Here is a 27918-nt window from a genome sequence, read left to right as displayed (position 1 = left end):
TCTGAGGAAAAGCGTGTATGACATAGAGTTATAATAGAATTCATGAAAAAATGCCTATAGCATATTAGAAGGTTGTGTTTAATAAAGCATTGTATATGCTGTGACTGTATGCCGCTCAAGTGTTTGTGTTTGTGAGCTCTAATTAAGTCTTTAATTGAATATATGCTGAATGTGTATATGAGCATGTACATGAATGCATTATTGCCACTCTGCTAGCTTTTTTACTGGACTGAAGCCCAGCTTGCCTGCTCGGTAAATACTGTTACCCTTACTTACCCTCAGCTGGTAATTGTGCAATACATTATGTCTGCTTTTAGAGTTCATACCCTGAAAGTACTCTGAGGTGAGGTAACTCATCACCCAAACTCACAATAATGCAGAGCACACCGCCTTACGGTGCAGGACTGTACCTCCATTACCTGCTGTGGGATTTGTCTGGTGAATGCCAGCCGGCCTTTTTCAGGCTGATTCATGTCATGCATTGCTTTTACTCTTTAGATGATAAGCAAAGTTTAATATACTTACAGTATAGTTGTATTCCTGTATAATTTTCATATATATATATGTGTGTGTGTGTTTGTGTTTGAAAGCTTTACTCTTATGGTGCATGGATATAAAACTGTGCTCAAACTCCACAGTGATATCATGCTCCTGATATTTTTAGGATCTTTTTTTTAATTGATACATTTTAATGAAGAATTCAGATTGTCTGGATGAAGAAGGCAAAGACAAAGCAGAGATGTGATGAAGCAAACAGATGAATGAAACACAGCAGGAGAGTAATATTAGCAAGGTGATTAAAGCCAGGCAACGCACACACAGCACTAAACTGTAGTGTAGTAGCTGGGAAAAAAGCCGGTATTGAAATCCATTCAGACAAAGAAGCTGTAATTATTTTTTCACATTCTGACATGAAAACTGGAAGATCTGCACTGCCAGTATGTCAAATACTTGTTTCTATAGACATGCACAGCAGTGAAGCGTTTGCCACTGGCATTTAATCGGCTCTTTAAGCGTGCACGTGAATGAGCGAGAGAGTCACCAGCGCGGGCTCCAGAGGCAGCTTCAGTTGTGTGACACAGCATTTAGGCAGGCAAGAAGACAGTGGATTCGAAAGCCAAAAGCTGGCTCTAGTGTCCCAGCTGGTGTGCCTGTGAAATTATACATAGGTGCACCTTATGCATATGCACGCTTAATTTCAAATGTGCTCACTCGCGTGTCCTGCAGCACACAAGTCGTGTGTCTGCGTTCATCCGCGTGTGCGCGCGGAGCCTCAGCGAGGGAGAGGAAGAATAGTTTGCACCTCCGCTGTGAGCATTCGCTGGCTGCTGTTGCAACCAACTGTCAAGAGTGGAGGAAGAGGATGGGGAGAGGGAGGGATGTGAGCGGAATGACTTTGTGTGAAATCATAACCAGTCCTTATGGATGTAGAAAACCATACATCAGAGGTGTTTATGCGTGCGAAATCACAGCCAAGGGCTTAATCGGTCAGTAAAGGGTTTGTGGGCATTCACTGTTCGCTATAAACCGAGCTGTAAATCAGAGGCTGGGAAGAGGTGCTCTCATTGAGTATTTCTAACCAGCATCATTCAGGAAGATTGAGCCCTTCTTCTTAAAATGTTTGATGCGATGCCCAAAACCTTTGGTTAATGTTCCCATCCCCGCTGCTTTATGTGCCACTGAGTTTTAAGTCTGCCGGATGTTTCAAGATCTTTAGTAAACACTGACATTCTGAGTAAATAGATTTAAAATAGGTAGGTTCACATAGATCAGGAAGACCCAAATCAGGTCAAGCTGACTATTTTTACTTTCTTTATGGAGCTCAGCTTGGCTCAAATGAACAAGATGTGATTTTTTTTATGTTGAGGTTTTAAATCTGTTAAAACGTAATAATCCACTATATACGACCAGACCAGCTGGATGCTTCTATGTCAGTAACTCTGTAAATAATTTTTTGGAAATCTAATTATATGGAATAACAACAAAGTGATTAATTGTTCCACTTAAACTAAGTCATTGCAATTATTTTCTAGCATAACCTAAAGAGGTTTTACAAGTGCTTCGGGGAATTTTAGCTGTGTTTATTACAGGCAGTAGTGAGAGAACAGGAAATGAGCGAGATGGAGCAAAAGTCTGCATTTCATTATCAAAATATTCTTTACTCTCTGTGAGTTGGCATTAAAAATGTAAGTTTTTTTTGTTTTTGATGTCTTTTATGGTTGTTTTACAAGAAAAAAAAGCAAAATGCATATTTATTTAAAAAGAAGAAGAAAGGTGAATCTCATCTGGCCTTTACTCCCTCCCCTTTTCTCAAGGATGAGCTTTATTAGCGTGACCGACGGGTGCTGTGGCCGGAGCTGTTGGATCAAAAGTGCACGACCAAAGGAAAATCTCTCTTTTATTCCTAAACATGTATCTGTCGCCTCAAATTCACGTTCTATAGCTTGACGTGCTTACGTGGCCGTTGCATCCGACTGACAAAGCTCACGACAGTGGCACGCTGAACCTTTTTCTCCCTGTTCTCCTCATTATTTTGGCCCGCTCCTTCTTTTCATCTCATCTGATTCTCTGTAAATACCGTGTCCAGCAGTGTGAAATCTGTTAATCGATCGTGACGCTGATTGCGGGGCTCTCTAGTACGGGGACTTTGGCGACAGAGAGAGAGAGAGGCTAAAACACCGGGGGGATAGAGAAAGAGAGCTGATTGGTGTGAGGTATAGTGAATATGATTGAGTGTGCACGTGCAGCTGGCAGGGTGAGAGGATGGGTGAGACAGAGGAGAGGAAAAGATGAAAGAGAGAGGGAGCATGTGCAAGAGAGACAGGAAGGGAATAATGGGTGGGTGGAAGGTGTGTGTGTGTGTGTGTGTGTGTGTGTGTGTGTGTGCAGGGGAGCGAGGTTGAATGAAATATTCCTAATTGCCAAGCCGAAGGTTGCCGGTTGCTGGTTTAACGGCTTGATGACTCTAATGGGTCTTTGTGTGCCATTTCGATATTGTTGTGGTTAAAAAGCTTTGGCAGCTACAGAGGACGCCTGTCACGGCGGCACGCGGAGGGAGAGGAAAGACGGGCTACGTGTGTGCATGCAGGTGATGGGGGTGTATGTGTGCAGAGAGAGAGGCAGAGATGGAGCACGGAGTGCAGAGTTGTGAATGCGAGAAGTAGAAAATGCAGTTATTCCCTCTTTTTTTAACAAACAGCACAGCAAAATGTAAGTGGAGTGGGGCAAAAGCAGAGACACAGACAGGTGTCTCACTCTCTCTATCTATATATAAAGCATTGGAGGTTTTCTTGGTTTGTAGAGCTGTGACCATAACAGTTTGACCGAAACAATGTACAGATGTGGTAAAAAGAAAGAAGAAATTCTAGAAGAAATTCTAAAGTTTTCCATGTCAGGACATAATAAAAATAATCTGGTCCTTAACAGGTCTTTAAATGTGGTAAATACAACGTCAGATGAACAACAACACATGAATCAAATGTAGTTGATTAACTGATGATCAGAACGTGTGAGCAAGTGGAAAACATTCAAGTCAGCAACCAGTCTTCCCAGAATGGACCAGTGGAATCACTCGGAGGTCAGAGGACTAGAGTGATTAGAGGAACTGCTAAAAACCCAAGAGCAACATCTCAGACTCTACAGGCCTCAGTTAGCATGTTAGCTTTAGACTGATAGTGGCACAGGGGTAATGTTATGTAACATAACCACCAAAAGGGGAAAATGAAGAAAAGCAATTTTAGCCGGCTCTTCTATGAGGCTGAAACTCTCTAACAATACGTGACCTTAGCACAGTGTGGAGCAACCAAGTTACATTATAGCCAGATAAAAAGAAGTACATCAAAGTCAACCGCTCTCAAACAGGAAGTCAAAGCGACAGTGTGGACACTGTGAGTGACCACAAACTGTTTTTTGTAACTGGTGGAGAAAGATGAATCTTCCAGCCCAGAGAGAAGAGCCGCTCTTCCATATGAATAAACCCTGCAGCACGAATAAAGACAAGGGAAACAAACTAATATTGCAAGAATATGACAACCAAAAAAAGAGAAAACCTGACATCGCCGAAGAAGAAGCAAAACGTGTCAGAGCCTCTTACAGCCGGAGGGGAAAAACCAACCAGCAGAACAACATATGAAACTGCGCTGATTCTTCTTTTAAAATGATTTATTTATCCTCTTTTATTGCTCTCACTGTTGTCATTTAGCTGTAAAACTATATCTCATCTCATCTTCTCACACACGCACATGTGTATATACAGACAAGATGAACAAGGTCTCTGTAAACGCGATCCCATTACGCTCTGATTTTAGTTTCAATCCATCAGAAATCCTTTTGTTTTCTTCATTTGATGATGGTGATGATAGATCAGTGTAGCTGCTTCACGCACGTTAACTTCAAAGCACGCAGAAGTCTGGTCACGAACTCGTGACTCGCAGACACGTCTGTGATTCAAGTGTTGGTCATATGTGGAGGTCCGACTTGAAACTGTGGCCTGGCAGATTTAATTTATTATGAATCTCTGCATAATGACAGTTTTAATTTAATGCATCTGTGGGGAAATTAGATAGAAATTGCCTTGATTGGCGAGCCATCGTCATTAACTTTGACCAGCTCTCTGACATCATCGTCCATCAACACAACCCTAGTGTGAAGTGTGGAAAGAAAGCGATACGTTTGCTTCTCACTGGTTGGTATCGTTGCATTAACAAATGCGAATTAAAATTCAATGAGTTTGCAAGCATGACCTTGCCTTTGACCCAGTGGGGGATTATTGTGCACAAGTTTCACTAATATCCAACCAACACTCTAGCAGGAGCAGCGATCCTTGTTGATTGCGGATGCCTCACCATGGCAACTCATCAGTCTTTGGCAAGATTACCTAAAAACTACTTTGGTTGCCGTTGTTTGTGCATATTCTTTTCTCAGCTATTGCTAGACTGGGCTTCAACAACAAAAAATGACCGGGTACAGTCCTATGGCGTATTGTCTGTCTTGTCTGTTGGTCTCAAAAGTGCCATATTTTATTACTCTTCAACTATGAAAATGTTGCGTAGCCTGAACCCGACATCAGGCATGCAGCTGAGCCTCGTTCCCACCGCTACATTTTTCTGTCAAGTGCCCTTTGAGCTGGTTTTTACCAACTTTGCTGTCAGCTTTAATACATTATTAAAGTGCATAAGAGAAAGATCTTGTATGTGTCGTTATTAGAATAGGGATTTGCGCTGATATGTGGGTGCATGTAAGATTTAGCAATATGTTGTTAATGGAAGTTACGTGACAAGGCATCTCAGGCAGTATCGCCGAGTGACGCAAAAGTAGTACGAGAACAGAGTAAACAAGTAAGGTAATGGATTAACTGTATAAAAACAATGAGTAATCTGTGAAAAACTGCAAAGAGATGACTAACAACCCCAACACTGCTCACGCAGGAGAAGGCAGTTTGAATTTTATGCTTTTATGTCTGCTTCTTACAAGTAACGACTACTCTGAGTGTAAATACATTTAATGGCCACACTTGGCAAACATGCTGTCAAAAATAGGCTACGTTTGAAAGATTTCGACTTTAATATGAGTGAGGTAGGGGAAGAGGAGCGTGCAGATTGGCTTATTGTCTTAGCCATAGTTGTTACATGTTTCTGTTGTGGAGACAACTCACACGCCAGCAAAGCAGATTTGAATTTTAATTGTCATCACAGTGAATGAAAGGAGTCTTCACTGGGGGAGCCTCACTTGTGTAGCAGAGACAGAGAGGGTGGTCTGTGTGAGTCAGAGATGAGAGATGAAAACATCAACCTCTTTATTTTTTTATTTTTAACACGTGCTTCTCAGTAATTTCTTCCAATCATAATTTCAGCGTTCGAGAATATTTGTTAGATTCGGTGTCAAAGAATGAGACTCTGCAGTTGTGCCCGTTAAGTCACTGTGGATGAGAGCAGCAGCTAAATGCCCCAAATGTAAAGGCAAAAACACAGGGGATGGGAAAAGAGCAGTGGAGATAAAAGACGAGGGAGATAGAGAGGGTAGTCTTTTGCTTTGGAAAGGATGGGGTGAGGAGGTGGAGAAGGAGGAGGAGGAGGAAGAGGGCGAGCGGAGATAGAGAGGGTGGTCTCGCTACAGACAGTGACTGAGAGCGAACCTTTATCGTGTTGCCAGGAAAAGAACACAGAAGCACATATCAATAGTACTGTTATTTTTCTCGCTGCTCTTCATCTCCTCCTCCTCCACACCCCTCCATCGTTCTCTACCTTGTGAAGATTCGGCGTTTTGCGTGTTTCGCCGGTTTCTACGATTCTTAAGGATAAACGGTGACCCGGGCCTTTGTTTTCTCACTGCACCACATACTGACGTATTGTAGATAAACTGTGAATCTGTGGGTGAGGTGAAGAAAGCCCGATAGTGGGGAGATGGGAATCTGTTTGAGTGTGCGCATGCATGTGTGTGTGTGTGTTTGAGCTTTCGGTTTTTGTAGTGTGAAGTGGTGAGAAACAACCCCAGCGTGACGATGGCTCGGGGCCTTCGGCTGACAGCGCGGACCAGGTGCACCCTGGGATGCATGATAGATGGAGAGAGGGAGGAAGAGAGGGATTGAGCCAGAGAGGAACAGAAAGAAAGCAGACAGGGACTTTAGCAGGGGAGGCCGAAGACGAGAAGGAAGGAAACAGTTAGCGGTTGTACAATACAGGGGGAAGAGGAAAGGGCTAGAAGGATAGAAGAAGGGACCTAAGGAGGGAGAGTGGGGAAAGCTGAGGGCAAGCCAAAGCTGGAGATCGAAATCGGTAGATATGCCTGGAATGGTGGAGATAGCAGCAGAAGAATGGAATGAATGGATTAATAACATCCCTCATATGGATCTCACTGACCTATGCCCCGCTCTACCTACTCTGCGTCGCTTCCCTTTGCTAAAGCTAGCATCACCTTTCCCCTCTTCCCTTTTGCTTGAACAAGGGACAAAACAAATATGTCTGACTATAGAAGCATGCTCACCCCTCTGACTCTCTAAACCACTTTACAGCCACTTTGGGACACTCTGTGGTGAACCTCAGAGTTTCCTCCATCCCCGCTTCCACTCATGAATCTGTGACTTACTCACACTTTTTATGACGGTTGTGTAGTTGCAAATAAGAGAAACGAAAACAAAGAATCATTGATCTTTTCCCCATACCGCTTCTTTAACTTTCACCATGGTGGCTTTGGGTAAATCATTTGAGTATCTATAGGCACAATGCTTCAGTCATCATGATCTGATATGATGGACAGATTAGCTTGAGGTGATGTAATTTTGTATTTGCACTGGATGTTTCCTACTTGTTTTATTTGCTGTCGCTTCATTTTTGTTTTGTTCGTACTTTTAATGGTACTTGTATACATTTTGAGCAAGCCGCATTGCTCAAATTCAAATTAAATAGTTAATAGTCTTTTACATGTAACTTGTATTGCCTGTGTGAGGTCTCTATTTTGGCTGTGCAACATACTACAAACCTCAAGTAATTAATTGTATCGAACAGCATGAGTAAGAAAAAATTGCCAGAGCAGCCTGTTCGTTCATTCACACAGGACATATTTTCCAAATCAAAACAACATAAACAGCTTTTAGGGTACATTTTAGTTTGGTACATTTTGTCCTGTCCTGGTTATCTGTTGTCTTTTTTGTTAACTTAACCTTTCCCACAAAAAATTATCAGCTAATGAAATTCTGCTCGGTTCTTACACTTGCTAACTTCTTTAACAAGTAAGCTAGCTATCGATTGCTAGCTAAATTGCTAGCATGTCCCAAAGCTGTGTGTTGCTATTTAAAGGAGTCTTTAATCTGAGTTAAATACCTACAACTTGTTAAGGTTCCACACATGAAACCTCAAAGCAAGAGAGCTTCTCCCAGTGGCTCATTCACAGAGACACAGATATAAAAACCAGAGTACACCAATTTAATTTGTAGACTCACCTTTCCCTCTAGCCACCCTGTTCAGTCTTCTTAGCCTAACTCTATGAGACACACAGACAGACACGCACAGAGAAAGACCTATTACCGTTCTACAAGGACCAGGGGACAAACAAGAGCAGCAGCAGGAAGGGCATCAGACTGCAGAGGCCCCTCTGTGGGTCGTCTGCTAAACTTAGAGCAGAAATGGGCCAGAGAGAAACAATCTGTGCATTTGTGTGTCTGTGCCTGAGTTTGTGGCGAGTCTGAGTGTTAAGTGCTATTACCTTTCACTCAGACGCTGTCTGATTGTGTTAAGACGTGAACTGAAACACCCGTTTGTTAAATTTGTTCTTTTCATCCTTTAAATACCTGGAAGGGGACGTAGCTGTCACGTCGCAACGCAATTATGTTAAAGAAAAATCTGTCAAAAATTATAAGTGCGACCTGGGCTCTTTTTTTTTCTTTTTTTAATTAACTTGAAAAGTACTTAGAATAAGGTCAGTGTTAATTAGATGATGGTCTGACAAATGTGTGAGCTAATTAAGCTTGTATGTGTTTGATTAAAGATAAGTAGACTTCCATGATAAGAAAAGGGATGATGAAGCATGAGAAGAGTGAAGTACGGGAGGGGAAAAGAGACACCGCGAGTGAGGCGAGGTTTAATTGAGGTAGAGATAATAATTGTGGGTGAAGCGAGAGAGGGGGAGAGAGAGTGCACGAGGGACGGGGAGGTGGAGGGGGGGGGAGAGGGGAGGATTCGTCATCAATACGTAGTGCATATGGTGATGGTGGCTTATGCTCACGGGCCTTATCGGAAACGAACACTTGTGTGTTTGTGTGTGCGTTGCCTCGCCCTGCTTCTAGCTCCACTGCGTGCCTGTGTGTGTGTGTGAAGGCCTGTGGCTGTGGCGAGTTTATATTTCCTGCCCACTGTCTTTTAAATTCACTATATTCAAGCGAAGGCCAGCTGTTCCCTCTTTCCTCCCGCCTCACCTCCCACTCCAGCTCTCTGTTTTTCATCCCTCCATCCTCTTTTTCTCTGTCTCAGTCGCTCTCTCTCTCTCTCTCTCTGGCTGGCTTCTCGTTCCATCAGGCAGTGCAGCAGCAGTCAATAGCACAACCCCCCACCCCCCTCGCTCAAGTTCAAAAGATCCTTTATAGGCAGGATAGAAATATGCATTGCCAAAAACCTCCCAGCAACAGACACCATCATCTCACTCTCCCTGGCTTTCTCTACCTCAGTCTTTGTCTCTCTCTCTTTCACACACACTCCTCTTTTTTTCCCTGAATGCTACTTCCTCACTAAAAACAGATGCCTCAATGACACATATTGCTCATAAAGTTAAATAAAAATAGCAGTTCTCATGAGTTAATTGGGATCTAAGCCTTGCCCCACATTCTCACATGCTGTTAAGGGGTTTTCTTGCTATTCTATGCTTGTGAATTTAGGATAAATATTCATTCTTAATATGAAGTCTGTTCCATTGTGAGCCGTGGAATAGACACGGCATAGTTAAAGATATGTAAAGTAAATACGAACCTACAGGCACAAATTACAGTGCTGCACAGTAGTCTTGAGCCACCCTTTATTCATATCATGCTTCTTGCTTCCACGGGCCAGCAATAGTTCTCCAGGCTTTCTGAAGGTCCGCTTTTTTACTCATTTTCAGTCCAGCATTTACACCTGACCATTTTTAGAGAAATGTTTGTTTATTTGTTAAGCCACCAATAAATCATTCAAGCATAAAAAAGACCTTACCCAAGTGATAAAGGAGTGTTGTGTCTACACATAACAGCAAGCTTAGCAAATAACCTATTTTAAATGTTATCTTTAGGTGCTTTGTTACTAGCAGCCTGTCACTACGGCACATAATTTGTTCCCATTTCTTTAGTTAAATCTGTGAAAAATGCCAAAGATTACACAGACAGGCATAAACTAGTATTTTTGCACCAACAAGCTGATTCTCAAAGAGCTATTAGCTGAAAACCTGGCATATCTCGACATGGTGTACAGTGTGTCCTTAAACATTTTTAACCTGGACAAAAGGACAAAAGAAGAAGTGGTGGGACTAAAAAGTATCTCCAGCAGATAAACAATATCTGCATCTGTCATGTCCTTAAGAAACAGGAAAAACAGACCAGCAAAGACTTGACACAGGACCTGCAAGATGCGTCTGACCCTTCAGTCGATCCATCTACTGTTGACTGAAGCCTCATTAGAAAGAAGTCTCAATGGAAGGGAGGCTGTCAAGAAGCCATTATTAAGGAAGGGAAACAGGGAAAAGGCTGTGTCATGCTAGATTACACAAGAACTGGGCTGAAAATCAGTGGGAACAACTTTATGGAGTGATGAATCCAGATTTGATATTTTTGGTTCGAATCATCATCAATTTGTACAGAAGAGGTCAAGACTGAGCTAAAAAAAAGTGACTCCCCTTCATTTTTAGCACACTGCCTTGTCGGAAAAATATACCTGGATAGAAAAACACAAAATTGGCCCGGACATCAACATTATTGAAGCAGTGGGGGATCATCCTGACAGAGAACCGAATAAAAGGCAGTAACATCCAAAGAAGAGCTTTAAATGTCCTTCAGAAAGCCTGGAGAACTATTCCTGAAGACTACTTAAAGACATAACAAGAAGCTGCCTAAGAGAGCTCAGACTACTGAAGAATAAAGTTCATCATACAAAATATTAACTCTCGATCTTGTTAAAGTTAAACAAACTATGTCTCTTTTATTGCTGATATTGCTGAAATATCGGCTTGGCTAAGCTAAGCTAAGCTAGCTAGTATGGCTAGCTTAGCTTAGCTTAGCCAAAAGGAAGGAAGGTTAGTTTTCTTTGCCAGGAAATACTAACTGCTTCCAGGATGGTATGCTGTGATGTAATAATTATGAGGATACAGTTAGCCAGAAAGCTTGCAGTTACAAAACAAGTTAAGCTTTCCTTTTTAAATGGTTAATCGTGCATTTACAGGGCCGTGCAGGGATAACATAGCAAAGCAAGAAGATTTATTTCAAATATATTGCAAGCATGCTTAAAATGATAAACAAATAGTTAATTAAAATTTAATTACACAAAAACGTCTTCAGAGCCACATTACATCAGCACAAACTAAACCAAAAATAAATAAAATGTTCACAATAGATCAGGTGACGAATGGACTCGCACACCTTACCTTGGAACTATATTAGTCCACTCCATTAGTCCAAATTGCTTCCCACTAAAACCTCAGCTGACACGTATCCTCCGACAGCCATGATTTATCTTTACGCAAATGACGCCATGTTGGTTTTCAGTTGCAGTAAAACATAAAGGAGCGTGAGCGTTACATCTGTAGCTGCACGTAAACATGTAGCTACAGAAAGCAAAATGCAGCTAATGTAAGCGAAAAATGCTTGCTCTTGACCCCTGTGTTCCCATTTAGTATGTGCTTTATGTGATCACGCTGCGATGCACTTTCCCGTTTAACGGTGCGCCTCATGTTGTTTTACTATGTCATTATTTGTGTGGAGTGTGCGTGAGTGCCTGTGTGTGTCTAAAGCAACACCCTGGTATTATTCTGTGATTGCGGTGTTGATTTGTCTTTTTGTGTTGGAATCCTCACTTGGAGGGTGGGTTTCGATTGCCGCTGCTACTGCTGTGTATGTGTGTATGCTAACAAGAGATTTTGTGCCTGCCTAAATGTGTTTATATGTGTGTTTAAAGCGAATTATGTGTGTGTATTTTTGTATGTGTGTGTGTGCATATTCCAGAGCGAGATTGGAAGTGGGTCTATTTCTTTTGCAGTCACTGATGTGCCCCTGTGTGTGTAATTGAAATACCTGAGTTATTGACTCTCCCTCCTCTCCAAGTCAAATAACTGCTCCAGGAGTGTGTGAGTGCACTCATTTGGAGGCTCTGGGGCAGAGCAGGCAACTCTGGCAGACCAAGACCTATCAACCACAGAATACACACACACGTGCATACCTAGTACAGAGCCTTTATGAGGCTAAATCTACTCAACTGCAGACACGCAGGCACACTGAGGCAACGTTAGAGGCAGAAAATCACACACATATGTATTAATAGAGGTGCTCACACGCACAGTCGTATGCCCAGAATACATTACATTAACTTTAGTGGATCATATAGGAATGGAGATTTGCAGATGACATGCGGCAGCCAGTGCATTGCCTTTAGTTTCCTTATTAGTCTGCCCAGTTGATGGATGAGGTAGGGGGAGTCTAAACCTAAGCTTATGCCAGCCTTTGGATACAAATTAGAGTTTTTTCATGGGACTTGCTTTTTGTCCTCATTAGAGGGATGCCTCCCATAATGTGACAGCATCCCTACAACCTGAGTAATACCTGACTTCTCTCCCATCGGCACACACAAACACATGCTCGCGTACATACATCTCTATTTTGCACAAACACACACGTTTCACACAGAGGAAGGCACACGTGTCTCTCCTCTCTCTTCCTCTTTCTGACAGCAGAAGTCCTGTCTCTGTGGTTGAACAACTCAGGCTTAGCCTCCTCTGTAAATGGGTGGCTGACTGCCTGACACACACACATACACACACATTCACATACGCGCTCACACACCTCCGTTTGCCTTCTCCTTCACTGACTCCTGGCTTCCTGCCCCTCACTCGCTCCATGCAGGATCACAGCCGTCTGCCAGCCTGCCCTGTTCTTCTCCATTCATCCCATTGTCACCACATTGTCCTCTGCCTCTGTCCCTCTGGAGGCTTCAAATCTCAGCTACATCCCCACTGCTTTTTTTAAAAACATTTTTTGTACATCTCTATCTTTTTTTCCCTAGCTTGCTTAATTCCTTTTCCCTCCCTTTGGTTTCTCTCTGCTCTTTTCTCTTATCAGTTCTCTCTTCTGTGGTTTTATCTGCTCTTTCTCTGCCTCTCCTTGTATCTCTCCATCTCTCTCTCTCCCCTGTCTCCACCGGCCATTCATCCTGGCGTATTGTGTTGTATAGTGTATTGTTGCCTGTGTACAGTATCCAGCACTGACGTCAGCTGTGGATCCACAGAGAGGACAGTGAGCGGTTCTGAGGCGTTTTCAAAGCCTTGCTGGCCGGCTTCTTGTGCCTGGCTGACTGACTTGCTTGCCCTCGAATCCCCCTGTGGGAATTTTAATGCTCGCTAATCGATCACCTCATGCCAGCAGAGGTGATAATGTGGCCAGGCCCTAATTATTGTTGCTGTAAATGAAGAGTGGTGTTTGCAGCACTTCATTTTAGTCAAGCTACCAGCGTCTTTTCTTTTTTTTCTTTCTCCAGTATCTCCAAACCCCACCTCCTGATTTTGCATTTGCCTTGCTCTTCTTTGAGCGTGTACTTTTCTCAAAGGCTAATGAAAATTCTGCAGACCTCTGGCACTCTGAATGAGTGTGCTGGACAGCACATTAATACTGCTCTTAAGAAAAGAGAGATAGAAGGAGAAGGCCAGAGGAAATGGTGGTGGGGAGGCAGGGCGGCAGGGGTGCTCTATAGAGGATAAAGTGGGGGGGAGCGGGAGTGCACAAGTCTGGAAATTCAATTATAACCGTGCCCTGGTAGTAATTCCAGTGGTATTAATGGGACGGCAGAGCGAGAGACGAGATGGATAGAGATGAAGAATGAGAGAAGAAGGGGCGGAGAAGAGACAGAAAGTTGAGCAACAAATGGATTCGAGTTAGCAGCGAAACACGGCACGACGTCAGAGCTCGCATCATTTTTTCATGATCTCGAGACACAGCTCCTGCGCCGGAGTTGTGTTTATATTTCAAGCAGCACGGGGATAATGACATGTTTTCACCCTCATGGATGCAGCACGTTACCCTCATTACTTGCGAGAGTTCTCATCTTACATGCTCGCCGTACACCTCGACATGCTGCCTCAATCGCGCAGCCCTGATCTCGTTAATGCAGCAACAAGGTAACAGATCAACCCACGTGAATCCCCTGGGAGGGCCAGGTTAGCCTTTGATGATGAATGAAGTGCAGAAAGAGTCCTAAGACGCTGGCACCAGGTCTGCCTGTTTGCCTGGTCTTACTGTCAGCTTCAATTTGCTCACATGCAATACAAAAAAAACAAAAAACAGCCTCATTCTCATTCATATCATTTGCCATATTAGAAGCATGAATGCTGTGATTATAAACACACTACTGTACATTGTGTACACGCAAGTTGGACACTCACAGAATGACTCACAGACACAAACACACATGCAAAATAACCTGCTCATGTTGCAGAACTGCAGAGTCCTGTCTAGACGAGTATTTCTCACCTCCTCCTCTTCTTCTGTCCACCTCGGTATTCTGTTTCAACACTCACGGCAAGACGCAGGCTCGGATATCAGTATGTAAGCAGTGTTTATTGGAGTGTCTGTAAAGCTGTTTGGTTTGGTGTACATTTAACGTCTCTAGACTGAGTTTCTCCCAGCAGACAGACTCGGTCAGGGGTTACTGTGTGCCATTTCTTGTTTGTTATTTAAATCTAGTACTGTGCGGGCTAAAAAAATGGCCTTGTTGGCTTTAATAAAACAAAAATGATGAACACGACCTGTGAGATTAAGGACAGCAGCTTGAAGCCCTCAGAATTTGCTCCAGCCACCCCCGTGTACAAACTCATTAACGGAGTCATAAAGGCAACTAATGAAAATCATGACCGGTATCATTACAAGACCACTGGTGTCCTCTCGCCTTTTCCCTCTGCGAGCGAGAGAATAAAGGCAACTAAATTAATGTTCACACCAATAATGTTACAAAAACACCGCCGTCCTTTAAGTAGTAGCTATTCTCCTCTGCGTGTGCGCAGCCACCTAAATTAAAGTTCAGACCAGTGTTGTTGCATAACCGTTTACACTCCACATCTTTGTCCTTCTGTGTGTCTTTCTGTCACTTTCAGGATGACAACTCCATGTTCTTTCAGTTCGGCCCCTCCATCGAGCAGCAGGCGTCAGTCATTTTGAACATCATGGAGGAATACGACTGGTACATCTTCTCCATTGTCACAACGTACTACCCGGGTTATCAGGACTTTGTCACCAAGGTAACCGTGCAGCTGATACAACACGTACAATCAATCAGGATGAAAGAGATGCAGAACTTATGATGTGGATGTGTTCCCAAAAGCCTAGGCATTTTAAATATCTAATATCTAAGTCAGATATTAGTCAGAATATTCACTTATACTCCCAAATCTTTGCAGTCAGGGATAATAACAATTAAATAATAAAAATAATAATTCAAAAAAAGTCCAAAAATAAATGTAGTTACAAGTAAGATTAAAACATAAATGTACTAACAAACAGACAAAATATATATAATATAATTTTGAATTTGATTTAGACGCTTGATTTTAACACATAAAGCACTACAGTTTTACTCACAACAACCATAAGCAACTGTGTGTTAGCCCTGCGACAGACTGGCGACCTGTTCAAGGTGTACTCCGCCTCTCGCCCTATAACAGCTGGGATAGGCTCCAGCACCCCCCGCGACCCTGAAAAGGATAAGTGGAAGCGAATGGATGGATGGATGGATGGATGCTCCAAAAGGCACGGACACGACAAACGCACTTCAGTGTTCATGGACTCTGGTTAGCCTAGCAGTCAGCTATCAGCTACAGAGGCCTGATTTAAGCCTTAAAAGTTGTTTTTAAAAAAATCACCCTCTGTATAGTTGTCGTGAGTAGAAAGATAAATTAAAAGCATTTCGTGTACCAGACTGTAAACACGTGTATTTCAGCTGCAAAGTTTTAACATGGGAGTCTTTGGAGACAGACTTTCTTTTGAAAGCGCTTGAATAATTGTCCATTGTGGTAATCAGCCCCTTCTACCCACTGCAGATTCGTAGTACCATCGAGAACAGCTTTGTGGGCTGGGAATTAGAGGAAGTTCTACTACTTGACATGTCTGTGGACGACGGTGATTCGAAGATCCAGAACCAGCTGAAGAAACTCCAGAGCCCTGTTATTCTTCTCTATTGCACAAAAGAAGAGGCCAACACTATCTTTGAGGTGGCCCACTCTGTTGGAATCACTGGCTATGGCTACACGTGGATCGTGCCCTCGCTGGTTGCTGGAGATACTGATGTAGTGCCGGCCGAGTTCCCCACAGGTAGGAAATCTGAAACTGAACCAGAATTACGACTTAAACTTGGATAACACTGTAATCTGACATAATCAAACATAATAAATTATCTTTGATTGCTTTCAGCTTAAATCCTGCACACGTTGACTATAACATTTACATAACATTCAGTGATTAGGTGAGAATTTGGAGTGTTACAAATGCATCCATTTTCAGTATAGAAGATTGTAAATGAACCACGGCAGACCCGATCACATTTTTACGCTTTTCAGCGTACTTTGTTATTACTCCGGTTGCTGTTCACAATCACAGTGTTGCAGCTTTGCAGCTTGCAGTCATACACCTGCCAACAACAACAACATAACAACAGGACCCAGTTCCCATTTTCTGCGGGGAGGCGTGATTGCGGATGCCGCTCAGGTGTGTCCACCTCCCCTGCAGCGGCACTGCAAACCACGCCCACCACAAAGATGTTGCCCTAAAATGCTTGTTTTAAATCATAATTGTACGTACCAAAGTTACCAAAAACATGTAAACGGCCCAGCTTTTATTGCTAGTTGTGCCAGCTTTAGCAACAAAGCTGCAACCGATACCTCCGATAATCAAAGATCGGCCTCTGGCATGGCTGCTGTGGAAATTTTGCCCAGTCTTCTTTGCAGAACTGCATAGTGGATGCACACTGGATCTGTTCTTTTCTCAGTTTACGCTGCAGCATGTCAGTAGGGTTCAAGTCTTGACTTTAACTTCACCATAAGTTTAGTTTATTGCTTTTAAGCTGTTCACAGAGGCGGTAATTCTTGTGTTCAGGATCACTGCACCACTGCATACCCCAGAGTGACAGACTGATGACCTGCCATTGTCCCCACTGTCACTGTCAGAGACTTGCTTTAAGGGAACAGAATTCATGTTTTCTGCAATAATCACAAGTCGGCCTGTAGCAACATAGCATCTCCACTTCATGCAGCTTTCCCAAGCTTTGACTGTAGGTATAATGGTTTGTTTGTGTTTGTTTGGTTTATGCAAACTGTGATGAGACTCTTGGCCTTGAACAAATCCATAGAGTTTTCTTCCAAAAGGTTTTGTTGAGGCAAAATTAATAAAAGCCTTAATGTACTGTTGGGATAGCACTGATTTTCACTTTACCACTTCTCGTTGCCATTTTAGCCCAGAGCCTTCAGGTTAGCAGAATAATAAACTGACCTTTGTTGAATTTAGACGTGACTTTCTTTGGATGTTTTTGTTGGGTTGTTTGAGACTTTCCAGAAGTTGTCACTGTATTAGAGGAATTCTGGAAGGTCAAGCACCTCTTTGAAAGTTCAATCTTGTTTCAAAATCTCCTTTTATAGATAAATCCTTTGTGGACGTGCCTTAGAAATAGTCTCATAAACCTTTCCAGAAAGATAATTCAATCACATTTTTTCCTTGTCTCATTTCTTTTGGCACACTGTGCTAATGTTGAGACTTTTTAAGCTAACTCCCTGCTTTTAAAAATGGTCTCCTTGGTGAGTCAATGTGGTGATTCAGTACAGGAATTGGGACTGGCAATGTATATTGTGCAGACTATATATGAAAGTTAAAGATGGCCACTCAAGTGAGGCAAAGAGTTTCTCCGCCCATAGACGTCCTTACAAGTTGACAGCCTGAGGACTCGCCCCCTGCTGGCACTTAGAAAGAACACAAGTTTTAAGAAATTTCTTCATTTGCTACATTTTTCATAAGAAGAAGCTGCAGCCGAGCTGTGGTATTTACTGCACCACATTACAGAAAAGCCTTTTGTTTCATTTCCAAAACAGTGATATGAAATATAGTAAACTTCTTTTCGACCTGTCCTAAAACCGACTCCCTGTATTTGACCACCATAATGATCCGAGTAGAAACAAAAACAAAGACGGACACAGATGGACGGCAGAACCACTGAAAAGCTATTCCTTAAATTTTCTTTGCAGTTCACTGTTGGATTGTTTTGTAAGACAAACTGACCTTTTCTAACAAGAAATGAGGGAGCCTCTTTCCTCCACAGCACCACCGGAGGTCAATCTAACCTTTTCAGGTCAAATGTGAAACCAAAGTGATGTCTAAGTTGGGGCATATTAAAACACTCAACCTGCTCACGCAATTTGTCAGGCAAACCTGTCAGGTTGACTCATCGAAAACGACACTCAGCGCTTGGGGGTGGACAGACACTTTTTAGAAAGGCCATCTCTCAGTGGGAATCAAACCTTTAACTGTTAGTGATGTCCCCACCGTGCTAACTAATGGAACTTTCCTCAACTTTTGGCTCTCTGTGGGAGAGAAAACTGTAGAGGAGGTAGTATATCTAAGCTAGACGTATGAGCACTGTAATTTGTTGGTATTTGGCTGGTTGATTTACAGCGGAGGGGAGAAATTACACTGCCGCCTGTTCTCAGCAGTTTCTGGGAAATGGTTTTCCAGGCGGAACCTGAGACCGTTGTCCCGTTCAGGCACCGTAACTCAAACCTTTTACCTCTGTTCCCCTATTGGCACCCACAGATGATTTACTCTGAGTGGGAGCTAGGAGTGTGTTTGCAGGCCGGTCTGTATGTGTGTGTGTGTGCTTTTGTTTTTGTTTCAGTGTGTAATGTCTATGTGCATTTGTCTGTGAAAGTTACGATTGGTTCAGGGTTTAATTTGCATGAGAAAATAATGAGCGAATGTAATCAAATGGGTTGTGTGTTTGCGCACTGCCGTGTACTTCACATGGTGAAGGACGACCGGTGTTTACTCGTTGGACAGGGTGAACCGAATCCTGTGCGCGTTTGTGTCCGTGCGTGTGCGTTTGTGTCACTCTGGCTGTTACAAATTAGGGTTCCACTCTATAAAGTTTGATATATCACCGTATCAGTTATGTAAATCACACAACAACGTCCCTCTTGATTTATGTTGCCGCTGAGATAATCGCGTCTCGCTCATGTACCGCCTGGATGATTGCAAAGTAGAGCTGCGTCGATGGACACACACAAACCTCTTTCAGTTAACACTCAATTATCATGACATGACTCACATGGGACAAAATGACACATTTCAGGCTAAATGTCACCCTCCTGTTTCATGCGTGATGAACAGGATACAGAATGTGCCAAAATAACTGCACAGAATTCTCAAAGTAAGACGACTTTTTATGACGTCGCTTGTGTCAAATACAAGATTATTTAGATCATACCTTTACTTAAAAATGTCATTAAAAATGGCATATTAAGAATATAATACAGTGTTGTAAGACAGCATGCAAAGAAACCATGAGTATCCAGATGGCCAAGCTTTGATTCACAGCTCTTCTCCTGTAGGATCTGTGCTTGTTCGTGCTGCTCCTGCCAGAAATATGAAAGTGATGGTTAGCTGATGAGTTTCTTTTAAACAGCTTCAGCAGTGACAGTCTGTAAAACCTGTACTGAGAACAGCCTCACCTTTCTAATCACTAAAATGCTAAAGCTTTCCAAATGCCTCTGCTTTGTGGTTTTGTCTGTCTTGAAGTGCAAAAACGTAGAAGAACAGCATCAAAATCCTAGCAGCCTAAGAAAGTTAGCAATTGTTAACTCGATATTGCCCTGACAGATATTTATCAGCTTGATGACATATTGGCCTATAACAAACACGAGTCTACATATGACAACATATGAGTTGTCCAGAAAGACGCCAATTTAAAAACGTTATTTTTTCTGGAGTGAAGCAGCATCTTTGTTGCTGGATCCTTTTTTTTAAAAAATTATTCTTATTTATTTTTTTGCCTTTCAGCCTTTATTGGGTAGAAACAGTGGAAATAGTCAGGAAAGGGGGGAGAGAGGGGAAGACATGCAGCAAAGGGCTGCAGGTCAGACTCGAACCCGGGCCTACTGCTCTCTGGTCAATACTTCCAGGCATGTAGACATGAGTAAGAAGATCTGCTGAAGTTCTAACTGAGTATCTGAATGGGGACGAAAGGTCATTTCAGTGACCGAACGTGACGTAGCTGTTGTTGTCAGAAATTGCTGATCCACTGGGATTTTCCCACACAACCATCTCTAGGGTTTACAGAGAATGGCCTAAAAAAGTGATCGAGTAAACGGGTGTTCTGAAGGTGAAAATGAAAATAACCCCTTATTACAGCCGAGGTATTCATATAAACACAAACACATTAAATCTTGAAGCAGATGGGCTTCAACAGCAGCTAAGAGCAGGAAACTGAGGTTACTGTTTTCACAGACTCACCAAAATTGCACAATAGGAGGTTGGAAAAACACCGTCTGGTCTGATGAGTCTTGATGTCTCTTAAAGCATTCCATGTGAGTGTCAGCTTTCATACCGTTAAGGTATGAAAACATGGATCCATCCCGCCTTGTATCAGTGGTTCAGGCTTGTGGTGTTGGTGGAAATGGTGTTGGGGACGTCTTAGTTCCAATTAAGAATTACTGAAATGTCACAGCCTGCCTAATTATTGTTGCTGAACATGTCCATCCTTTTTTGACCATAGTGTGTCCATCTTCTGATGGCTGCTTTCAGCATCATAATACATCATGTGACAAAGCTGAAACCATATCAGTCTGGTTTCTGAGTTTACTCAGCACCTTGTTAATTCTGAATAAGCAGTTCTGAAGACAAAAGGTGATCCAACCCAGGACCAGCAAGGTGTACCTAATAAAGTGGCTAGTGAGCGCATGTAGGACATGTTTGTATGTGTTTTTTTTTTTTAATTTTCTGTGTGGCATTTGACATAAGAATCCTGTATCAGTTGGGATAGTTCTGGACAAACCAACATGCCTAGTGTAAGCATCGAGATCAGAAAAGCCACATTAAGCCTGTAGCAAGTGGCAGTCAAGCGCACCAACTTCTGAATCAGCACAGAGTGAAATGACACCACGACACCGCATGTGACTGTTGGTTTCGCTGGTTGTGTCCTCTGTGGACTCTGGCGGTTCAGGGTTCACCAGGAGGTGCACGCTAGCTGTGGGCCTAATTTGCTTACAAGGCACACTTAATAATTTGCACCGTGTGTGATGAAGAGCCTCCAAATCTCACGGGTAATTCCGCTGATCCCTTCCTTAAGTAGCGCTTTGGGAAACCATCTCTTCACCCACTCCTTCTTCCTTCTTGCTTCTCTATATTTTGCTGCTGTTCCCTCACTTTTCTGTTTTTTTTCTTCTGTGTTACTATTTCAGCCTCCTCTGACTTGCTCCCAAGTCTCAGCTCCCTTCATCTTCCTGTGTTTCTTGAGTCTGTATCTTTGTGTCTCTGCTGCTGCCTGACTTTCTCTCTCTTCTGCTCATTCTGTCACTCTTTCCCCTCCTCGTCCCTCTCAGCTCTCTCTCTCTCCTACTAACAGCCTTTCTGTCTCTTTTTTCCCTTGATCAAAGTTGCACACTACTGCCACACACACTGTGTTAATGTAACCACCCAGTCTGACATCACTGGCAATAATAAACTGTTTTCAGAAATATCTGCTGTTATGCTTTCCGATCAGTTTGCTTATTGTGGATACGTTATGTCCGCAGTATGATTTTGGTTGTATGTGTGAGAGGGAGATGTCCTGCCACATTGTAATGCCTTGTTACACGCCCAAAAGAGAGCTGCGACAATAAGACATCAAACCGTCCGCCCGCGTGCTCCCGACACACACGTCTCGCCTATGTCTTCCTGGGAAGAAAGTCGCGCCCTTAAAGCAATAAAAAGTCAAGCATGTAAAAAGGAACGGGGAACGGAGCGAGTGAGCGGTGAGAAAGTGTCGACAATGTGTGACATGAGATGTGGTCCTGAAGGGCCCGAGCTGTCAGTGCAGAGGCCCCGTGAGGAAGGCAGGTTGCCAGGCTGCCTGTCTATTTCTGCACGCTGACATGGTAGCGGGCTGGCTGACATGTGGTCATACACTGTCAGATAGATGCAGACCTGCTGATGGACAGAAAGATGGACAGATTAAATAGAAGAGAGTCAGATAAATTACAAGCTTACAAACCCTGAGAGCTTGAACCCAGGGGGCCTCTAGTGGCTCCTAAACAATCAGCTGTTGGCTGTTTTCAGAAGTCATAAAGGCATTTTTGTAGCCAATTTTAAACCTGGAGGTAGTTAAGACTTTTGACTTGAAAGGTTTGAGCATTAAATTGTTTGTTCGGCAATGCCTACCACTGATTCAGCCACTGCTGTCACACCTTCTCTAACATGACCACCGAACACAGAAACGCTTGCTTTTTTCTTAAAAGAAAAAAAAAAGATTTCCATGTTTGCATGTTTGCTGATTGGATCCTTTTAGTAATAATTGGGTGGTGAACATCTTTACACCACCCAATTAATATTAAAATTACACCTGCTCCAACTTTGAACTGTAACCTAAGCCAAGAAGGCATGAAATTGTTACCAAATGATGCTCCAAAATGAATCCTTGTGTACCTTGCTTAAGGACAATCCCCTTGTTAAATCCAGCATGATGAAGTCCTGAACCGCTGAACTTAATGACTGGTCATTAAAAAGAGATAAACACTGTGCACAAGGTTTATTGCTGGGAAACATGCACCATGAGTAATCAATTAATGATGACTATTAGTCATGGGTTTATCGTTATTAAAATTGAATATTGTAATGGATTTTATTGCCAATAACAGCAGTTTAATATCAGTGAAACTCATTTTCATAGCATCTGTGTTTTAATACATCCAAAAGAGCCTAACAGTAAGTTAATGCCTTTTTTTTTTTTTTTTTTACAAAAAATGTAACATTAAGAAAATATTTTCACATTCATGCAAGTTATTGTCAGGTTTTTAGGATACCTACAGGAAATTTTGTGTTTGCGATTCGCTGCCTGCCACCAGGCTGTTTACATTTTTCAAGCGACTCTAGACCAAACGAGAGACTTGTAAAATCGAGCGCTGTCCTCAGCCTCGAGAATGCTTCGAATACCTACAGAGAAGGACGTGGTGGAGGAACGACAGGTATCCTGGCAAACAGCTGAATGGGCTGATGGGCACTTGGAAGGGCATCGGGAGAGATGGGCATGGCGGCACACAGGCAGAGAGAGACCTGCAAATAAATGTTCCTAAACATTTGACAGATTGTCAAATGCGAACAGGAGTCGGGCAGACAGAAGGACAGATAAGCAGGCGTGCGGAGAGTGCAAAGGCCGACAAACAGACAGTACAGAACGTACTTTAGACAGACAGATGGACAAACACAGCAAGGTGATAGACTCTTAGTTAGTCAGAATGGGAGTGCTATTCATCTGCTCTCTGAGTCACTACGTAGTGTATGCTCTGTCTCTTGGAGTGTGTTCAAAGCATGTACACTCTATATATCCTAGCAGACTGATCCCCCTGTCTCCCCGGTTTAGTTTCCTCCATCTGCCCGTCTCGCTGTGTCTTCACTTTCCTCCGTAGAATCACTCCTTCCCTTCTCACCTCCCTTTAAAACAAAAAAACCCCTCATCTACCTTCTTTCTGCATTTCCTCTAAATTGTCTCTCTCCTTTTCTTGCTTCCAGGCCTGCTCTCTGTCTCCTATGATGAATGGGACTACGGCTTAGAGGCGCGGGTTCGCGATGGTGTGGCGATCATCACTATGGCGACTTCTACCATGATGATGGACCGCGGGCCTCACACCCTCTTGAAGTCTCAGTGCCACGGAGCTCCTGACAGAAAGACCCCCATCTCAGGCAACCCCAACGAAGTGCTCAGGTGAGTGAAGGTGGAGAGGGCGTAGCATGTCAACGCAGCATGATCACACTTAATGGACCCTGGTGAGCAGTCTCAGTTAGTTTATCTGGTTTGATCGGCACTTATAGTATTGCACGCAAAGCAACACTGTGACATTTAGATGTACGATTCATAATGATTGTTGTCATTATGCAAGGATAACGAAATTATAGTTTTATTTTCATTTTCATTTTTCTACATTTGTGACACAACTTCCAGTGATGCTGGAAATAATTAGAGTCCGTCTGCTATCAGTTTACAATGAATGGAGTCGAGTTGGCAATGGCATGCAGTCTGTTGCGGTGATTAACACAGTGAATTAAATCAGTGAAAATCACAAGTCTGTTGCTGTCTGCATATACAGAAATTTGCATTAATCACAAATTCACATTAGCCACTTATACTCAGAGTCCAGCCAGAAACAGAAATTCATGCCCCTTTACTGTTACCTGGACAAATACCTGTTAGTTAACAGAAGTCTGAGATTGAACTATGATCCGGCACATCTTCATTCAGTTCTGAAACCGCAAAAAAACTTTTAAGCAGGGAAAACAAAAAGATTAAGTAGTATTAAGTGACATCTTGGATCTTACTTTTATTAATTACAGAGCTTCTGGTGGTGTGGTTTGCGTTCTTTATCAGTAAGCCTGCTTTCCCATAAAACCAGCTCTGTGGTGCAAACCATACACTTCTATACAATAAAGAAGAAATGCCACAAAGCACTGGTCGTGTTTGTTTAAAGCTGCTTATTCACGCTAATGTGTCTGAGTTGATGTGGGAGTCATTTGTGGATGTTGCTTTAAAATCGCAACGTTCTGGTGGTCTAACATCCCCACGATCACCATGGCACCGTCATCATTGGTGCAGCAGATGTTGCAGCACGCGCGTGCAAACACGCACGATAGCATCTCCATCCCCTGCACGCTGTGATCATCCTCCCCCCACGTAATAATACCCTACGCGCACAAACACCCCCTTCACATGCTGCCATCTTCAGGAAAACCGACCCCACCCCTTCAGCTGTCCGTCCCAGCAGCAGGCCTTTTGAACTGGATGTGAAGCCTAGCATTCGGCTGCGCTTTGCTCTGCGCGCTGCCTAATTGGTCCCAATGGCGTTTCAGTCGGCGAACACTATCCCCTGTCGTGCTGCGCTCCAGAGCTCAGCGCAGCATTATATTCAGTGGCGGTTTCACCCCTCCGCCACTCTGCGCGTCTGCTGGAGATAGATGTGCGTGGGTATGTGTGTTTTTATTGCCCTAAAGAGAGACAAACTGTCAAGGAAAGCCACATGTGCATGTGTGCACAGGTGTAGTACAGGGCAGCATATGTGTGTATGCTTGCTAAAGAGACTGTCAGTATCGCTTCAGGACACCGGTGGCAGATCACAGACACTCGCACAGAAAACGAAATACACTGACCCCTTTTGGCTGATTCAGACAGATGTATAGATGCATAAACAGTCTTTTTCTGCCTTCTCTTGCAATTTTTCTGCTGATTGCAAGCATGCATACATCCCGAAATACTCTTCTCACGCTCATAAGATGCCAGAGAAACCTGGAGCCTACTGTGGAAACTCGGGCTCTTCTTTTGGGATGTGTGTAATTTTTTTGCTCATGGTCCGAGCTTAACTGCATCCTGCACAAAGGCAACAAAGCTTTGTTGTCTGTTCCAGTCTACTCTTTGGATGTCATTTCAGCCCCTGCCTGTTGTTCTCTCCTTTCTGAACCTTTTGCATTTGTTTCACCACTGCTTACTGCTTTGAGATAACAGTGGTGTTTATGGCAGCTGCTCTTGCCCCAGAATACAACCCCCCTCCTCTCTCTTCTGTTCATGTGTTTGCCTCGCTGTGGTCCGCTGCGCACTGCTTTGTTCTTCTCAACTCTGCTGTGGTCTCTCTGCCGCGTTCTCTCTGCTCTGCTCAGCTTCCTCGTAACTCTGTCCTCTCGCGCCCCGTAGACTTCTGTTTTTGTTCTGCCCTGCTCTGCTTCTTTTTCCTCCGACATCTGCTCTGCTTTGTTCCACTTTTATTCTGTTCTGTGGAGGGCTGCTCTACCGTTTTATCTTCTCACACCTCCTCGCCTCTCCTCTTGTCTCCTCTCCTCTCTTCTCTAGTGATTTTTCCTCTCATCTCTACCGTTCTGCTCCTCCCTAGCTGGTGCCTGCGCTGCAGACCTGCAGTTTTATAATCAACTTAGCTGTGTTGTTGATTAGATCAGTTGCAAGCACTGCTAAGATCCTTCACCCCTTTTCTGCTTTAACTAAATTTGTTTGGTGATAACCTTTGTCTTCAAGTGTTCAATCAAGAGATTAGCATTTGGCCTAGAGTCTATATATTAGAAAGTGAACGAACGCCTAGTTGCCCGGCTTGCGTGGCTGCTTGGCTGCATGGACCGATGCCCTCCCGCTCGATTCGTTCACTACTAAGTGAGTCAACAAATGAAAGATGGATGGAAGGCAGCTCAATCAAAAAGCTCTTTCCTGCGTCTGGGAAGCCTTACATTCTGTGTTCTCTCCAGTGAATACAAACTCCATTTGTAAAAATTTCAAGCAGACCTTTAAAGTAAATCATTAATAAATCAAGCAGGGGCACAATTAATTCTAAGCTGTCAAAAATGGCATTTAGCAGCTAAACCTAAAAACAAAGCCTTCATCTCTAAAGCTCAACATATTAAGCTGGAAAAACATCCATGGAAAATGGACCAATCAGAAACTTCGGCGATCAATATAGGTCCCGAGCTTGCCCCACAGCTAAGTCACAATCCACATGTGCCAATCTGAAACATTTAGGTAAATAAACTAACTATTAGTGCTAAAAAAATTGGGTGCTTTAATGTTTACACACACATGCTACAGATTTTACTTTTAAACCCATATTTTTACTGTGATCTACGGTGGCCCTGAGAGGTCAAACGTACTTAAGAAAACAGCAGCAAATAGAAAAGTGCCGCAAAACACACGAACCACAACGGAAATAGAAAAATACACAGCAAAAGCTCACAAAAACCAAAAACAATCTCACAAAACACAACAGGAGTGTTTTCAGGGACACAAGAATGTGTCGGACCAGGTGCAGAAGTGACAAGCTAACAGTAAGCAAACATGCTAACAGCAAACATGTATCTACAGTATTATATGACAACACGGATGAATCCTCAGCTTCTTTTCTCCATGCGATCCTTTGCATTTCTTAGTTTCTGGTACATTATAAACCACGGCCACTGCAGATAGCCTACAGGGTAGAAGTTCTCTGGTTGGGGATCTCAGGTTTAAAGAGTGGTAGCGAGTAGCGAGAAGTACCCGTACCTTGTTCTTGCTTTAGATATATTCCACAACATTTTTTTTAGGACATCTTTGAAGGGCGTGGTTAAGAATCTGAAGCAGATGGTGAAGAAATCAAGGAAGGACGGTGGCAGTTATCCATTTTTAAACCTTCTTAAAAGCCGATGATTATATGGAAATACATATGTCCCAAAGTACGAGTGAAAAATTTGTATTGTAGCTCCAACACAAGTTGGTCCAGCTTGTGGATTATACATGAGCTAGGTCAGTAAGAGATGCATGGGGAATATGTAAATTGAATCTAGTTTACATTTCAATCTGCTGGTGAACGAGGAAGACTGGCTCTAAGGTCACGGTCATCTACTCGAATTTATAAGCCATACATTAGCATTTTCTTGTTCGGCCCTCAGTGCCTCATAGAATACCACAAGAGAAGGACGCGTCACTCCACTAAGTAAATTAAGTCCATTGTAGCCAGCGCTGTGACATTCCAGCTAATTCTACAGCATGAGCCTGACAAATGAAGATAGCAGGAAGGGGAAGAAGAAGAGTGCAAAGCACAGAGGAGAGGGAGGGAGAGGTGGCAGTAGAGGCCAGCAGCGAGCAATACACAACAGTGTGAGAATCATGAGTTTGACAACACTGGCCCTGACCTTGCCAGGCGTGGACAGGTTCCAGATGAGGTTGGTCTTGGAAAGGTGTCAAGTGCTTTTAAGCTCCGTGGGCATTTTTGAACTTCTGTGGCCTCAGTAAGGCTTTCAATATGGTGTATATATATATATATATATATTTAAGTATATACACATGTGTGTGCGTCAGTGTGTTGGTGTGTGTTTGCACGCGTACTCTGGATATAGAACAATCTGCAGTTGCATTTTGACCCTGTTGCGCTGAGAAATGCCAACTCAATGGGACTGGTGTGTCCGTGTCCGACTCGGTGTTTGCGTGTGTCTTTGTGTGCGTGTGTGTGTGAGTCTGT

At 43.1% G+C, this 27918-nt stretch overlaps 1 protein-coding gene across 2 annotated transcripts in view; it reads left to right on the top strand.

The window, feature by feature from the left end:
• Nucleotides 1-27918, top strand: part of LOC134625956 (glutamate receptor ionotropic, NMDA 2B-like) — a 138296-nt gene that overhangs the window by 61197 nt on the left and 49181 nt on the right. For both annotated transcript variants that reach the window (XM_063471376.1, XM_063471375.1), the window contains exons 5-7: nt 14806-14949; nt 15748-16018; nt 23450-23642. In XM_063471376.1, coding sequence (XP_063327446.1) covers nt 14806-14949; nt 15748-16018; nt 23450-23642 — 608 coding nt within the window. The remainder of the gene's footprint in view (nt 1-14805; nt 14950-15747; nt 16019-23449; nt 23643-27918) is intronic.

This window comes from Pelmatolapia mariae, linkage group LG4 (assembly GCF_036321145.2).
Source record: "Pelmatolapia mariae isolate MD_Pm_ZW linkage group LG4, Pm_UMD_F_2, whole genome shotgun sequence".
NCBI classification, from domain to species: domain Eukaryota; kingdom Metazoa; phylum Chordata; class Actinopteri; order Cichliformes; family Cichlidae; genus Pelmatolapia; species Pelmatolapia mariae.
The sequence above is the reverse complement of the archived record's forward strand: the minus strand, read 5'-3'. Positions and strand labels throughout refer to the sequence as shown.